Source organism: Amphibalanus amphitrite, unplaced genomic scaffold, assembly GCF_019059575.1.
Source record: "Amphibalanus amphitrite isolate SeventyFive unplaced genomic scaffold, NRLGWU_Aamphi_draft 000024F_arrow, whole genome shotgun sequence".
NCBI lineage: Eukaryota > Metazoa > Arthropoda > Thecostraca > Balanomorpha > Balanidae > Amphibalanus > Amphibalanus amphitrite.
The window spans coordinates 732,253-749,497 of NW_024881520.1; the positions used below are offsets into that span (position 1 = coordinate 732,253).

The 17,245-nt window shown below is 52.7% G+C and overlaps 1 protein-coding gene across 6 annotated transcripts in view; it reads left to right on the top strand.

Moving 5' to 3' along the window:
- LOC122392854 (calcium/calmodulin-dependent 3',5'-cyclic nucleotide phosphodiesterase 1-like) overlaps positions 1-17,245 on the top strand; it is a 121,651-nt gene that overhangs the window by 83,340 nt on the left and 21,066 nt on the right. For all 6 annotated transcript variants that reach the window (XM_043388192.1, XM_043388206.1, XM_043388210.1 and 3 more), the window contains exon 6: positions 10,212-10,328. In XM_043388192.1, coding sequence (XP_043244127.1) covers positions 10,212-10,328 — 117 coding nt within the window. The remainder of the gene's footprint in view (positions 1-10,211; positions 10,329-17,245) is intronic.

Here is a 17,245-nt window from a genome sequence, read left to right on the forward strand (position 1 = left end):
TCTCAATTAAAGCGTTCGTCACTGCATGCTGCACTGCGGTTATGCCAGCCCCGGCCACAGCCTTTCACATTAGATTCTCTGCGGGCCTACAGAGGCAGCGATTTTCCTGACAAATCTCACGCGTAGCCGGCGAGGTGCTCCATTTTGTATGAGCTGTCTCTAACAGCGACCTGCGGGCTGTCGGGCGTCTTTGTATTGGGAGGATCTGTGTCGACGCCTGTCAGGTCTTCCAGCGGTGAGCGGCTGAGCGCTGCGCAGCGCCCCGGCCCCGCCGCGTAAACCGCTGTGAAACTCGCAGAGCTGTTTGTCACCCGAATGGCGCCGTGGGGCACTGCGAATTTTCCAGAAGTAGTTTCTGTCTCGTACTGATAACAGTGAAATGTTGGGATCCGGCTAAGCTGGCCTGATGCAAGAGGCATTGCGTCATGAAGGGTAAACTGCCTCGTGATTTCTCAATTATTGTGTCGTAGTGTAAGGTAGAGTTGCAAAGTTTCCCCCAAAGGCTGCTACCGGCACCGCCCCGCCCCACAATTTTTTTGGGGATACCGGCATGCTACCACGCCCAAAGCAAAAACACCACCAAATTACCGGCATACTAAAAAACCTGCATTGTTGATTCCAGTTTACCCCTACAAGAGATGCCACATTTTCCTCTTAGTGTCCAAAGTTTGAATCATATGCTAATAATTTTTTTTTGTTGTGCAAAACCAAAAATACCGGCATGCTACCGGCAAGACATGCCAGATACCACAAAAAAACCTGCGGTAGTGAAAAATTACCGGCATGCCGGTAATGCGGTAGGGAAACTTTGCAACTCTAGTGTAAGGTTTAATTGTACTTTGGATAGATATTTTCTGCCATAGATTGTTACGAGCATTTCGTTTCCAGACAGAGTGTGGTAAGATCAACTTTAACTTTGCGTAGATACATACATAATTGTTTGCATTGTTTTTTTCTAACTACACCGCCACCCATTAATAGGTGACCAGGAGTGCCCCCTCCCTCCCATCGTTGGCCAAACTGGCGTCATTTAAATGCTATTCTAAGGCATCCTCCAAGTTTGATGACTTTCCAAATTCCAACTGAGGTGAGCTGTATTCCGATCACGCCACATTGATAATATTTCTTTTAAATATATGTGTAGGTAATGAACCTTCGCTGAGCATAACGATTACATATTTCGCCTCTGAAACCGCCTGTGGGCACCTGCTTTTACTGTCCATCGCGTTAGCCTACAATTTCATGGACCAGGTGACCAGGTCGGCTAATTTCGGCGTCCATATTATGTGACCCTCACTGCGACTTCCCCTCACACACGGCACGTACTGCGTAAACTTTCAAACTACCAATCCAAAGTGCTCGCGACTGTTCGCTTTCTGACCTCGGACGCTTACGGGACTTACAGCCGGTATGGATCCCGCATAAGTCAGTAGCCAGCCACTTCTATAAATTATCTCAGGACGCTCAGTTTTAACCGGCCGCATAATTACCATTCCCAATTTCCCAGGGATCATGCGGGTTATTTATGACGACACCGGGCATACGGACGCAATTCATGGGTCCTGGGACTGGCCCGGTGGTGGTTATTATGACTGGCGATTCACGATCGTAGTAGTGGTTTGGTGGCCTTGCGGCCGCGGGGTGGGGCGGAGACGAACACCGGACCAGTGCAGGTCAGCCTGGTGGTGTAGTGGCTCGTCAGACGCAAACAATGGGGCCGCTGAGGACCCTGTTTGGAAGTTCCGAGGGATGATTATAGGGCCGCTGCAGCGTCCCGGCCTGGTCCACAAATGATCGCTATTGAGCTCGTGCGCGAGCTTCATGGAAACTGCCTGTGAAATTTCAATGGAGTCCATCAAACCCAATTGTTATTTGCACTCCAGATACGGCATTTAATATTTCCAGGCCATAATGCTTTGAATTTATGCTAATCAGGGACACGCAAGGTTAGGTATTTGGCCTCAAGACGTACTTTGTCACCGTTTTTGCTCTCGTTTATTTTGCTCCATAAACTGAAACGGGACACGCAAAATTTGGGTCCGGTATGATACTCCCTGGATTTGTGTTAACACAACAGTTTTTGGCCTTGCGCTGTTATATTCAAACGCTAAGCCTCATGCACGACCACGCACCGAGTTACTGTTTTCTGATACATAATTCATAAGCACATTTGATACTCGCCTCAAGCTGGTACTACCGCTTTCTCGCAGGGTGCCTAGCCCAACGCTTGCCCGTCAGCAAGGCCCCGGTTCGCAAATGGCCTTTTCCCACATCCTTTAGGACTGACCGGGCGTGAAATCAGACCGGACCGCCTCCATCTAAGCGTCGGTGTCCAGGCGGCCGCCGCGGTCGACCTGACCTGGCCAGTGCGCCTCATTGTACGGCGATTGGGTTCGTTACTGACACCGTGCGGTGCCCCGTCGGGGACGACAGCACAGCCAGGACGGCTCGGTGTATCGATCGGTAGCGTCGCCGGAGCGTCTGATCTCATTATATTCATAAACAGCGGCCCCCGTCGGCGCCGACGAACACTTGTTTACTACGATCTCGCTGCTCGGTTTAAATATTTGCAGCGCAGTGTATGAGCGCGGCCACACAAGCGGTGACGAGAAAACAAATATGTGGATGGGATTTACCTTATTGAATCGATATTTTGTCAAGAATGAGCCATATTTGATTTGAAAAGCAATATATTTTTGTCAGTATTCTTCAGGGTTAAAGATTTATGATGATAAAGGGAAACGTATTTTTCATGCAGAAAATTTCCCATTCCTCAACAGATTTTCTATTTGTTATATGTTAAAGATATAAAAAATATTTTCCTTCTCCTTGTTGTGTTTGTATATAGGCCCCCCGAGGCCCCCTACTTGGACCGCCTCTGCGACCCCACTGGGCCAGGTGCCTGTGAGCGCCCCTGCCGGCGCCAGCTGACCGTGCGCGCCAAGCGGCGTGACTGGCGCATGGGACGTGGGCTGGCGCTCGCCATACTTGTTTACGTTTTCGATCTCTCTCTCGGCCCATTCGCACCGGTCTAAAATAAATCGCGTTGATATTCATAAGCTCTTTCACTTCGAACCGATAAACGACAACTAAACATGGCGCGGTCGGTTTTGTGAATTACTACGTGATTGAGCATACCGCGATGACTATCATTCAAGAACTGACGGCACTGCTGGAGAGGCAAGTGAAGAGAGCCGCCGACGCGGACAAGCGCCTGGAGCGCTTGGAGAGGCTGCTAACCAGGGAGCCCTCCGCGGGGACGGACGCGACGACCGGAGTGTCAGAGTCGGGGGCTGAGCGAGGCGCTGATGGATCCGTTGGACCAGCTGCCGCCGCCCGCCGGACTGTCTGCCTGCCGGTGTCGGCGACCCCGCCCGCGCAACCGAAGTCGGCATCGACGTGCAACGACCGTGCCGAGTGCAGTGTTCACGACAGTGATTTAGGAGCGGTGAGCCGCAGGCTGGAGGACTTTGAGCTGACGCTCAAATACGCCGTGAACGTTTGTCGGGCGAGCGATGGTGCCCGTGTCACGTGCCCAGACCTCCGCGGCAACGAGGGACATTCCGCGGCGCGCCTGCCGGCCTACAAGAGGCGCAGGCCGCCGAGTGTCGCCCATTCCGCTACCGCCACAGATCATCAGTTTCTTGAGCGTTGCCCTACCTGTGGCCGTCGCCAGCACGCCGGCGGAGACACGTGTCGCGCCGCTGGCGCCATCTGTCGTGCGTGTGGCGAACCGGGGCATTTTGAGATTGTGTGCCACCAGAGAGCCAGCTCCACGGCGGTCGCTGGGAGCCGCGTCACCGCTGCTGACGGTGCTGCAGTGCTTGGAGACCCTGCCCGTGGTTCACCAGCTCGCAGTGGCCAGCGAGAGCAGCACGAGCGGGACGCACAGCGAGTGAAGAACGGACACCTCAACAGTATCGGCACCCGCCCGACGGCTGATCGTCCAGTGGCGACATCTGCAGCGACGAAAGTACGCGACTCACCGGTGGTGGCGCCAGTAACGGTAGCCGCCGGCACCGCCGTGTTGCCGCCGCCGGCGGACACGGGCCAAGCCGGGCACACGGCGCTTCAGCCCGCCGAGCTGAGTGACGCTGCTGACGTCCACGGAGCCTGCCCGCCGCCGGCGGGAGGCTGGCCAGCGCAGACCATGGACGGCGAGGCAGCCCCTGACAACGCCGTGTCATCGCCGCAGGCGAACACGGGCCGAACCGGCAGTACTGCAGCGCAGCCGACTGAGCCGGTCGGATCTACCGCATCCTACGGAGCCTCACCGCCGCCGGCCGAAGGCATCTCAACTTGCAGCACAGATCGAGTGTACCGAGCCTCGCCGCCGCCGGCGGGAGGCCCATCGGTAGCCACCGGCGCCGCCGTGTCGTTGCCGCCGGCAGACACGGGCCGAGGAGCCGGCCGTACCGCGGCGCAGCCCACCGAGCCGGCTGGCGCGCGCGGAGCCTGCCCGCCGCCGGCGGGAGGCTGGCCGGCGCAGACTACGGACCGAGAGGCAGCCCCTGATAACGCCGTGTCACCGCCGCAGGCGGACACGGACCGAGCTGGGTGTACCGCGGCGCAGTATACAGAGCCGGCTGGCGCCCACGGAGCTTCGCCGTCGCCGACGGGAAGCCTTCCAACGCGGACCAGCTACGGACACGGAACCGCTGACAACGCCGTGTCACAGCCGCCGGCGGACACGGGCCGAGTCGGGCGTACCGCGGCGCTGCCTACGGAGCCGGACGGAGCTACTGGAGCGTACAGAGCCTCGCCGCCGCCGGCGGGAGGTCTACAAACGCGGACCGGCGACGGAAACAAAACCGCTGGTGACGCCGTGTTGCCGCCGCCGGCGGACACGGACCAACCCGGGGCCACTGCGGTGCAGCCTGCAGCCCCGGATGGAGCGGCTGAATCCTACGGAGCCTCGCCGCCGCCGGCGGGAGGCATCCCAACGCTGAGCACGGGCCGAGGTGCAGCTGCCGGCCCCGCCGTGTCACCGCCGCCGACGGACACCGGCCGGATTGAGTCCACCGCAGGGCAGTCTAGCGGGCCAGCAGACACCCACGGGGCCTCGCCGCCGCCCGCGGGAGGCCTACAAACGCTGAGCATGGGCCCAGAAGCAGCTGCCGACTCCGCCGTGTCACCGCCGCCGGCGGACACCGGCCAAACCGACTGTTCTGTGACGGGTCCGTATCAAAGCGTCCAAAACCGCAGCACCCAAAGTACGCAACATCCAAAACCGCAGCGTCCAAAGTACGCAACGTCCAAAATACGTCCAAAATCGGGTTTATAGGGGGCATTCACAAAGTCCAAAACCGAAACATCCAAAACCGCAACGTCCAAAAACGTATCATCCAAAAAACGCAACATCCAAAGACGCAACATCCAAAGTACGTAACCTCCAAAACCACAACGTCCAAGACCACGACATCCAAGGCACGCAACATCCAAAACCAACCTAACCTAACCTAACCTAACCTAACCCAACCTAACCTAACCTAACCTAACCTAACCTAACCTAACCTACTGATTTATGCCTACCGAGGATAAGGAAACCCAACCTAACCTAACCTAACCTAACCTAACCTTCTGATTTATGCCTACCGGGGATAAGGAAACCTAACCTAACCTAACCTAGCCTAACCTAACCTAACCAAACGGTTTTGGATGTTGCGTACTTTGGATGTTGCGTACTTTGGATGTTGCGTACTTTGGATGGTGCGTCCTTGGATGTTGCGTTTTTGGATGATACGTTTTGGATGTTGCGGTTTTGGATGTTTCGGTTTTGGACGTTGTGAATGCTCCCTATATACCCGATTTTGGACGTATTTTGGACGTTGCGTACTTTGGACGCTGCGGTTTTGGATGTTGCGTACTTTGGATGCTGCGGTTTTGGACGCTTTAATGGTCCCCCTCTGTGACACGGCCCACCGTACCCGGTGAGACTGATGACGCCTACGGAGCCTCGCCGCCGCTGGTGGGAGGCCCGCCGACGCAAAGCAGGGACAGAGAAGAGGTCGTCAGTGACGCCGTGTCGCCGCCGCAGGCGGACATGGGACAGACCGACTGCGCTGAGGATGACGCGTGTCTGGCGCCGCTCGTGGGCCCGGTTCAGGGGATGGCCGGTGACGCCGCTGGCTGTGATCCGTGGCCGCCACCCGACACCGGAGCGCCGCCTACCGGTGACCTCCCGGGCGACAACGGGCGCGCCCGCTGCGGACGCCGGAACAAGCGCCCGCCGCCATGGGTCGCAGCAGTCGTGTGTGCCAGCCCCGATCGTCTGTTCGTTCGTTGGGGTGCGACCTCGTGTGAGGAGTGAGACAACGTCGTGCAGTGTTGTGTTTTTGGCGGTTTCACGACTGTTGTCTCGAGGGGGAGATGTTGTGTTTGTGTATAGGCCGCCCCGAGGCCCCCTACTTGGACCGCCTCTGCGACCCCACTGGGCCAGGTGCCTGTGAGCGCCCCTGCCGGCGCCAGCTGACCGTGCGCGCCAAGCGGCGTGACTGGCGCATGGGACGTGGGCTGGCGCTCGCCATACTTGTTTACGTTTTCGATCTCTCTCTCGGCCCATTCGCACCGGTCTAAAATAAATCGCGTTGATATTCATAAGCTCTTTCACTTCGAACCGATAAACGACAACTAAACACTCCTATGGAGATTTTAGAAACTTCCAAAAGTCCTTGCAAACTGAAAAGTACTTCGCCTTTTTCATTGACGATGTGATGGTAATGTTCAAAGCTTTTACAATTTCAGTGTGTTTTATTGAATATCAGATCAAGCACTGAAGTCGGTAAATAGTAAATACTGATGAAAGCAAGCATCCTGCATAGCCGTTCTATAATCTCTCTCCAGCATACGGGCGCCACATCAGTATACCAACCCAGAGGCGGCTCTTATTCAGACCGCCCATCAAGCCCGTAAAGAAGCCATTGCCTTCTGAAGAGCCCAACGACGTATCGTAATACCATCGCTGGTGGCGGCATTCCGTCCGGGATTTATTCGATGGCTCTGTGTCCGCTCCGGAGCCCGTGCGGCGGCCGGCCCAGCTGATCCGGCGTGAATCGGTGGCCGATTCGACCTGCCAAAGGCAATGGCTCCCCGTTGGGCAGAGCCGCTCCTGGGGGGCCAATTCGGGCGATACGCCAGCGCGGATCAGGGACCGGACTTGGCAATGTCGCGGCTTGTTCGGAAAACATGTTTGTGGGACGGTATTGGATTAGCGTTTGGTTGCCGCGCCGTGATGTTTCAGCAATGTAGCTCGACGGCGCTGAGGAGGCGGGATGTTCTGACATGGCTCGATCCGAGTGACCCGGAGGGGGGGGGGCGGCTGGGGGGATCTCTCGACGGTGGACTGGGCACGACGTCTCGTCAGGCGCCGGCTGGCCAATTCGGCGTGACGGTCGGCGCATTAGCTAATCAGGGTGGAATGCCACCAATTGATCGGAGACGGCTAACCGTGCTGAACTTTTTAAGGAGCCGTGTGATGAAGACCGTACCTTCCGACTCCCCCTGAAAGTCTCAAGGCTGGCCGAGAAACTCACTGAGCTATTTCTAGGAAGCTGATTCCCATCTCTTGATAGTTGTTTACTTCAAACGCCTGCCATTAATATTTCACCCATTCCTAGCTCCAATTAAGTGAAATTGAAGCTACATGGGGTGATATGCTAAGAAAATTGCCTGCATAAGAAAAAAATGCTGCATCCCCAAATGGCACACGGTATCCTTGAGATCGTCAAAAAAAAACTTGAAGCTTTCTTTGGCTGTTGATGTAAGTATAGCGATAGTTCACAAAACCTATCCGATATGATACATCATGTGATACATCGAGATGGACGGAGGATTACGTCCTTTTATGTCCCCTTGCGCTGCGTGTCCCTTCTGCGCGCCCCCGGACGAGCGCCCCTCCGTCTGCGGTGAGTACGACCGACTGGTGGTCTGGTCTGGCCGGTGGCCACAGGGAGAGACCGCCGAGCCACTTCATCAAGTGGCCACCATCGTCCGCCGCCTTCAATGGAGCCAATCTGCGACGGACGAGAGCGAGCCAAAGGCGACTGTGATGGCCAGCAGAGTCCGCCGCCCCCGCCCCCGCCCCCGCCCCCGCCCCCGCCCCCGCCCCCGCCCCCGCCCCCGCCCGTCCGTGCCCGCGGTCAGATGCTCTGCCGCCGGTGATGATTGCATAGGCTTGCTACCGAGATAGACGGAGGAGTTGAGTAGTTTAGATGGTAGTAGCGGCGGAACACCTTCAAATAACGGGGGGGGGGGGGGAACACTTCCGACTTTTGGTCCCATTCTTTCCATGCAAAGCCCATAGGGCTAATGTTAAAATGGCAAAATCAAGTGGAGAGGCACGGTGCCCCGGTGCCCCCCCCCCCCGTTCCACCGCCTATGTTAGATGGTGCTATTAACTCGGAATGGGAGAGTGATCAATGAAGCTGATGGAATTTGGGATGGAATGATGCATGAGATGGTGCTGGTGTAACTAATGCAATTACACGAATTGATGTGGCCAGTGATCAGTAGCCAGGCTAACCGTGTGAAGCACAAAAAACAGGTGAAGAACTGATAATCAGCATAGTATGAAAATCGTTTTCATTTGAGGTTTCTCGCTCTTGCTCATTATTGATCAAAAACACATCAGCATGTTTCGTTTGAACTTATATGCTTTTTACCGCAAAGGAGCATCAGCTCAAAACCAATCAATCGCATGGTCTCACAAAGGGTTCCGCCTTCGTCTTACACAAACTATCCGGGCATAGCCTCATTCGCCTGACGTCACTTAGGAGCAGCGTTCCTTTGACGTACCAAAATATTTGCCAATGTGCCGGTGAACCCGGCTGGTGTTTGGGATTCGGCAGTGTTTATTATTATCGACATCCACGCAAACTTGTTGGGCGCAGAATCCATGCCGCTTTGCGTCCGGTAGACCAAGTCTTGCCCGACGATAACGAAGCTAATTCAAGGAAAACATCTTGGTGAATGAATGCTAACTTTGCAATAGTCATTGAACTGGTATTGATGGCAATGTCTTCTGGTGATGTATGAATAGCTACTCAAGATTGAGAGATTTTCATAAATGAAAAATAGAAAATCTAAGGAACTCATTTTGGCCGCCCCGTGCCCCAAATGAATTTCTTCTCGAAGTACGCACTACGTTTTTACTCATATAGTCCAGTCCCAGCAAGCTTAGAAGCCCACTGATAATTGTTCTATGGAAGCTTAAACATATCTTTTTTTCAAACCTGTGCCGTATACAGAGACAGAGACAGAGATCTTATAGATGAATTTGCCTCCTCAAGCGTTTGAGCCGCAAATAGATGAATTTGCCTCCTCAAGCGTTTGAGCATCAGCTTTCAAGCTTTTTTATATTGTTGCCGCATTCGTTACTGCCTGTAATGACCATTATGAGGTCGGTGTGAACCACACCTTACACTCCACATAATGTTGTTTTCATTTGTAATTTTTACGATGTTTTACTGTAAATCGACGTAATGGGCTGCAACTGACGTAGACTTTCAATGCAACTTATTCGGCACAATCCTTTCCCTTCAAGTTCACCTGAAGGCTGAATTACATATCTGCCCCTGGAGCGGAATAGCATTGTTGTAGTTTTTTTTTGCATATAGAAATTGTAAGACGTGTCGTGCGTGCCATGTAGTACCCACTGCCCACCGATGAGCACAAACTACAAGCATTAATTTTAAAACGCAGGCAACGCCGGTCAGCATTCGCCGCGGTCGGCTGCGGGAGTTGCCGCCGCCGTAACATATACTGTCCCGCAAGGCATCAATGCTGTGCGGCGCAGCATAGTCATCGAGCCGGCTCGTAATCTAGCGTCTGTTCTGCTGGGTCTTCCGGGCAGGTTTCAGGGTCATGAGATGGTGGCGTGGAGGGGAGTAATGTCTGATTTAACCCTCCGCCAGTGCGGCGACATGGCTAACCCGTCCCTGGTTCAGGAACGTCCCGTGAGGACCGCCAAAGGTCATCCGGAAGGGTCGTGCTCCTGGGTTAATCCTCCCTACCGACTACCGTTTTGGGACATGGGTAGCGAATAGGGATGCTTCATCCATGAGAAAGGTGAGCAGTGAACACCATGTGAGAGGGGTCTCTCCCTGTCCCTTCTCTCCATCTTTTTCCTTCCTCCCTCCCTCCCCCATCCCTGTCCACACTTCTTTCAGTGAAGCATTATTGATTGAGATTCGTTTGTTTGTTTCTATTTTCAGTCGATCGACAGCTGGAGCTATGACGTGTTCCGGCTAGCTGAGGCGAGTGGTGGCGCACCACTGCGCCACTTGGGCTACGAACTCATCAACCGCTACGGGCTCTTCCACAAGTTCAAGGTGAGAGTAAATGAGCTGCCGGTGACCCGAGGGGAGCGCCGGACACGCGGTCTCCGAGACACTCCGCGATTAGCTAATCAACGGGGTCACACCGACCGTCCGGCGGCCGCGCCGCTCGGCCTAAGTAGATTGAACGTGTACCAACTCTGGGGATAGAGAGCGCTACTGAAATATTTCCAGCCGCTTTAGTGAGGTTGGACTAGAGACAGAAGTGCATTTGGGCTATTTCAGAGTCACTCAGCCGCATTGCTAGCGCGACTTGATTAAGCGAACATTATGCGCGACTTTAATTTTATGAGGCACATCAAGCCTGAAATTCTAGCCATTATTACAGCAGTTGACAACAAGTCGGTGTATGTGACAGCAACCTGGCTTCTAAAACAACTTCCGTAGCTACTTAAAAAGTTTTAATGCGTACTTCGCTCTCACTTTTTACTGTCGCACGAGACGTGAAACAATTGTAACATTTTACCCGCGCTAGTGGCGGTATTCTAATCGACGATAAGTCTTGCAGTAGCAACCGGGGTGAGAGAACCTGCTTGTGAAATCCTGTGGCAAGGTTCTCCTGTTACCGGTCACATCACAACCTATTGCTGTTACATGATCACATCACAATAATCACGTTAATAATCTACTTGTCCGTTCTGGTCAATACCAGTCAATAGCTCTTGCCTGAGCCGGCTATACCGACATAGCTTGTCCAATCGTGCGGCGCGACTGCTGCGTGAGGCGGTGGCGGGTCCGGCGCCCACTGAACCCACCCTGCAGGCCGCTGACCTGACCTCTGTCTGTTTGTTCGGCGGCTCTAACTGGCGCTCGGTGTGTTTGCGGTTCGGCCGTGGACGGCTCAGTTCTGGCCCGTTTGCACTCGTTCCTGACAGACCGATCTGCGCGGGGGCGGGGTGCGTGAGGTCGAGCGAGGTAGAGCTTATGGAATCCACGTAGGCGGCTAGCGGAGGTGGTGTTACAGGTTCGGTCCAGCAACTAATTGAGTGGGGCCAGGTAGGAATTTTTCCGATAGCCAACGCTCACATTCAGTCGATAAGATGTGGGCGGGCAGGATGACAGTGAGGTCAAGGTGCATGGGAGCCTATTGCGCCAACTGGTTTTGATAATGATTGATTTTATGATCATGTAATAATTATGAACCAGTAGTCGAAGCTCAACGCAAGTTGAATTTAAAAACTAAATATTGTAGCACGCATTGAACTCTGAAAGCATTGTGGATCAAACAAATTAGGAAAACGATATGATACAGTTTACTAGGAAAACTTGCAAGGAAAGGGAATAACAAGCTAAGTAGCTGGATTGCATTGCAGAACAAAATTGATGTGGTTTTATTCGGAACAGTTGCCGAAGCAAATTGACAAAAAAGTCAAGAGCATTATCGGGGAAGGCATTCTTACAATACAAGTCGGGTTTATAGCACTTTAAAGATCGTTTATAAACCGATTGCGCTTTAGGTATGTTTTGCCTGGATCTAATTTTCATGTCATTCGGGTTTCAGACGGCATGATTTTTCCCATGTCTTCTTAGGTTTGTTGGGCATTTTCGTAAAAAGTTTCCTGGAACTTTTTAGCGAGTAGGTATATTGCTTGCGCAATACGCAATGATTGAGAGCCATTGAAACAAGTGTGCTGCATTCCATTGCAAGGTGTCGATCAGTTTAATGTCCACATCAAATACATGTTATGCCATCGATTCCCATTTATGATAGGTAATTGATCTAGTGAATACCAGCGACTTGCAATAACTCATAAGTCAGTCTGTGCATGGTAATTCCATGGATGAAATAATAGATACCATGGATGAGTATTTTTTCATCCATGGTAATTCCATGCCACGGATTATCATTTCTTTATCGATGTGTTCAATTATGGCTTTAGCTCAGATCCCTTACAGTTATTTAAGAAGGCAATTGAAAAATACAACTTGTTTCGCTTCCAAGCAGAAGTTAAGCTAACATGAAAGTTGCGTATCGATGGGCATAAAAGCGCAAAAGTATTCGGCAAAAAGTCGCCAGGCCAGGATTTACACAGATTCGCTTTGTCCGTAAATCTGTGCGGGCGCACGTTACGGTGAGTGCAGGCAGACATCAGCCGTGCTGAGATCGATGCACGCGCTGCAGAGGCACCGGCCACAGCTCTCCGCTAGCCGCGGCGTAAACAGCCACCGTGAGCTGTGACGTCACAGCGGCCCGGTGGCGTCGAAAGCGGCGCGCCCTGTGCGCCACGCTTGCCGCACACAGTCGCTATCTCATTGATTCGCCACTTCCGCGCTACTGCTCGTAGCAGTGGCGCCGCTGCCGCCACCGCGTCCGTAATGTGTTTATGGAGGGCGTGGCGGCGCCATTATGGGGTCATTAAGGTCAGCAGGGAGCCGGGTGGCTGCGACCGGGCCCCGTAGTCTCATCTCCACCCCATCTGCGGGACATTTGTTACCGCTGCGTGGCAATCCGATCGGAATGCGGGTCTGGTCCATTGCCGGGCGCTGCTGACGTGTGGGGGCCGGTGGGCCGATGGGATGGTGTGGGACGGCGCGATGATGGGACGGTGGGTGGTGCGCGCGGGACCCGTGCTTATTTTGGAAGTCTGTTGTCGGCTAAAGGTCTCCCCCGGACGCCGATATGGTCATCGATCGAAGATAGCGATGTTTGATGGGAACTTAGCTAGTGTGTGCACGTGTGCGTGTGTGAGAGAGAGAGAGAGAGAGAGAGAGAGAGAGAGAGAGAGAGAGAGAGAGAGAGGGAGGGAGAGAGAGAAAGAGAGAGAGAGAGAGAGAGAGAGAGAGAGAGAGAGAGAGAGAGAGAGAGAGAGAGAGAGAGAGAGAGAGAGAGAGAGAGAGAGAGAGAGAGAGAGAGAGAGAGAGCATGAAGGGGAAGACAGGGAAAACCGAGGTATTGTACAAAGGCATAAAGCTCGTTAAGCCTAACATAACCCTAACATAACCCTCGCCCGTTTTTTTTTTGGGGGGGGGGGTCGAACGGATCCTCTCCCCTCGGTTTTTCGCTAATAACTCGCGTAAAAAGCGACCGATCGCGACGAAACTTTCAGTGCCCTTGAGTTGATCAATTTCATACCTATCCTGAAAATTTCATGACCCTGACCTGACCCAAATGACCTTTGCCCTGTGACCTACTTTTCGAGACCATGTTTGGCCGGAATCGCGATTCGGCGTATGTCGGCTCGCATTAGCCGCGCGTTTGCAAGCTTTTCGTGGTTTTAAGCGTTCAAACATGGGATTTGATGTTGCTCCCATGCATTAGGGTGGGTGTCAAGGTCGCCTGAAGGTCAAGTCAGGTTATTGACCCTTGATGACCTGAAGGTCTTTGGTCACCTGAAGGTCAGGTCAGGTCATTGACCTTTGATGACCTTGCCGCTCGGTTCACTTTTTTCGAGTTTTACATGTTTCTAGGCCAGTTTTTGGAGCTGAATTCGAATTTAGCAACCATATGAACAGTTGCGAAGTGGTTTTGGTGCCTTCGTAACATGTTACGAAGCTGTCAGAGGCGGTTGACACCTACCACGAATACCCGGCAGGACCCCTACTGGTTGACCTGACCTGACCTAACCCGACCTGGCCTAAATGCATGAAGACATCATCTGTGATCAAAACTAACATGATATTCGTGATCAGCTTCCCGAAAAAAAAACATAGGAGCCACACTCTACGACGTTCTAAAAGGTCCCGTTTTTCCCGACTTAATCAACGGACCCCCACCCTTATACCCTTATACGTTCGCGGCTGGAAAAAAAAACACCAATACGGGCGAGGGTCAAAACGTTTGCCTGCTACGCAACTGGACTTAAGTGGTCTGACTGTTAGCGAGCTGTGCTGTAACGTGCTTTTTGTGTGTCGAGCTTTCCAGCGTTTAAATTTGTGAAACTGGATAGCAATAGTTCTTCGTGTATTTGATCGCTGCAACGCCAACATCAACTAACTTCGATGGAAATTGAAGTCGGATGAGCATATTTGCGTTTCTCATGCCTATATCTCAGTCTCTGCTTCGGCAAAGTTTTCAGCTGAAAGCTTGTTGAGAGCGAAGTTATTTGAACATTCATTAGTTTCAAGTTATCGATGTTTCGTATCCGAAAAGTGACTCATGTCACTTTGTTGTCCAATGTCCATGACTTCACAATCTTTATTTGAACCATGGATGAAGTATTTACTGGATTGGCAACTCTCCCTCGATTCGCGACCAAATATCGCAGTGCGCATGCGCCAACTCCAGATAGGACGCCGGTGTTTGGCGGCTATGCGTTCCAATGATGGGACGGGGTGGTTGGGTGGTTTTTGAGCAGTTTATCTTCGAAGTTCAACTGATAAAGGATAACGGCACTGTTTTTCATAATCTTTATGAGTTGAGAAGGATTTAACTTTAACACGGGGAGGGGCCGACGGGGAGGGGGGCGGGTCGACGTCGCCCCACCCTGACGGTTTTTTCGCGATTGATCGTATGGCGCTGGGGATAAAGAGCTGAAACTTGGAACACCAGGCCTTTGATTCAAGCCGGATCTTGTGAAATCAACCACATTTTCAGGTCGGGTCAGATCACTGACCTATGACGTCATACGTAAACCTCTGCCGTTCTGCACGGTCCTAAAATAGTTCAGTGCTGCAACTTCGCAACGCCCTCAGTGCCAGACGATTTTCACTGGAAGATGAAACTTAGCAGGGCTGCAGAGTCGATGGATTTTCGATGACTCCGACTCCCACTTCTACTCCCACCCCGGGCAGATCTGTCGACTCCGACCGACTTCAACTTCGACTCCGACTCTGCAGCCTTGCCAGGTCTGCGGAGTCGATGGATTTTCGGCGGGACTCCGGTTCGCAAAATCGACTCCGACTCCGGCCCCGGTCAGAACTGTCGACTCCGACCGACTCCGGACTCCGCAGCCCTGCTCCAAAGACCTCTTTACTTGTATATATTGGATTTTTCTTAAAGGGCACCTGGGGTCAGGTCGCTAACATCATAACATGACCTCACCATTATAAGCCTCTATGTCATTGCGGGGAACTATGGAAACTGTTATTTTGGCGCCGGAAATGATATCAAATCGAGTTAGCGAGTCGCAAAAGCCATCAATGGACTCAGGAAGACCATTGAATCGAATAATAGGTATGCAATACAACCTCCTTCAACCAACTTCGTGACCTTAGTGACTTTAATCTGACTGACCTTGACCTGAGGTCCACACTCGAGTTGACCTTAGGTATTCATCCACCAAGCAAAGAATATAGCATTTGACGTGCTGAAGTAAGAAGAGCCCGTTAGTGCGGAAATCGCGGCTCCGAGATTATTTTATAGGCGAAGTGATTTGTTTCTTTGTTTGTTTTGTTGGGTTAGGCCCTTTCGGTCTGACGAGACCAGTTCAGAGCCGGAACGATGATAGGCAGTGGCGGTGAGACAACTTCAATTAAGGGGAACTGCCGACTTTTGATCCCATTCTTTCCATGCAACGCCCATGGGGCTAATGTTAAAATGCCAAAATCAAAGGGGGTACGGTACTCCCCCCCGTTCCGCCGCCTATGATGATTAGAATTAGGGGAGACATTGGTCTTGGCAGGCACTCTAGTGAGTCGCCGCCCGCCGGGGCTGAGCCCGTCCGAATGGACGGGCCGACCAGCCTCCCAAGTAGGTACAGGTCTCGCGAGATTAAGCGGTAGGTTTTGCACTTTTACATTTCCGGTTATATCTCAGAAACTAATCGATCTACGATGAAGCCATTTTACACGATCATGGCCGGCTTGTTACCCAACAAGTCGATCGCATCTTCAACACTTAAAAGCTTAAGACGACGAAGATATAGCCTGAAGTACACTAAATTTTCTAGGTGCAAAACCTACCGCTAAAACCCGCGAGACCTGTACGTATGTACAGTCTGTCTTAAAAGTACCGCGCAAAGTGACGGTGGATCCATCAAGCCTGACCGAGGAAGGGCCTGCTTTAATTTGAAAGTCACCGAACCAATTAACCTGGGGAATGGACGAGAATGCCAATTGCTTCGGTGACTCAAATTTAGCAGGCTTTCCTCGGTCAGGCTTGATGGATCCACCGTTACTTTGCGCGGTACTTTTAAGACAGACTGTACTCTATGCACCCGGTTACGGGTGTGCTCTGGCGGAGCTGCCCGCATGGGATAAAGTTGCCCGTCCAGCCCGGATCAGGGGGTTGAGGCGTGGAGGAAAAGGATTTGACTATCCTGAGGATGGAAAAGATGGAACAGTGTGTTATCAAAAGATGGTGATGCGTGCATTTTACGCCGGCATAAGAGCTTGGCGACTCGTATGCACGTCCTCTGCCGAGACAAAATGTTCTTACCCTACCCCAATGGTCCGATTACTTCGTTGAGGACAATATGGACTTACTGGACGTTCCCGACACCATAACTTCGTTTTAACGCACCGCACCCAGCCGTTCAATCCCCAAATTCGATTGATCTTGGCCCGCAGTTTACCACAGGGATAAGCGCCCAACCCTCCGCCGTCCTATCTCACCAAGCTTCACCACTCCGCCGCTAGGTGGCCAGCCGTGGTCGCTTACATCAAAGGCGCCGACGGAGAGTTGCCGATCCAGGAAATCTCTAATCCATGTTTGAACTGGATTGCGGGCAGGCCATTTTATTAATATTAGCCGTTTTCACGACGGGCTATCCGGCGAATGCACCTGATTTGACCAAATCTGCACCTAATTTCTTTTACAGCAAATATCTTCATTTTATGAATTTATTTCAGTGCTTTGATCGATGATGCTCTCTGATAATATGACAAAGCAGGCATCCCAGTAAACATGACGACGTCGGCCCGACGTCGGGCCGAGCCTCGGCCCGACGTCGGCCCAACGTCGGTTCGACCTCGGCCCGACATCGGCTGGACGTCGGATATGCTCGCATGTCCCGACGTCCAGCCGAAGTCCA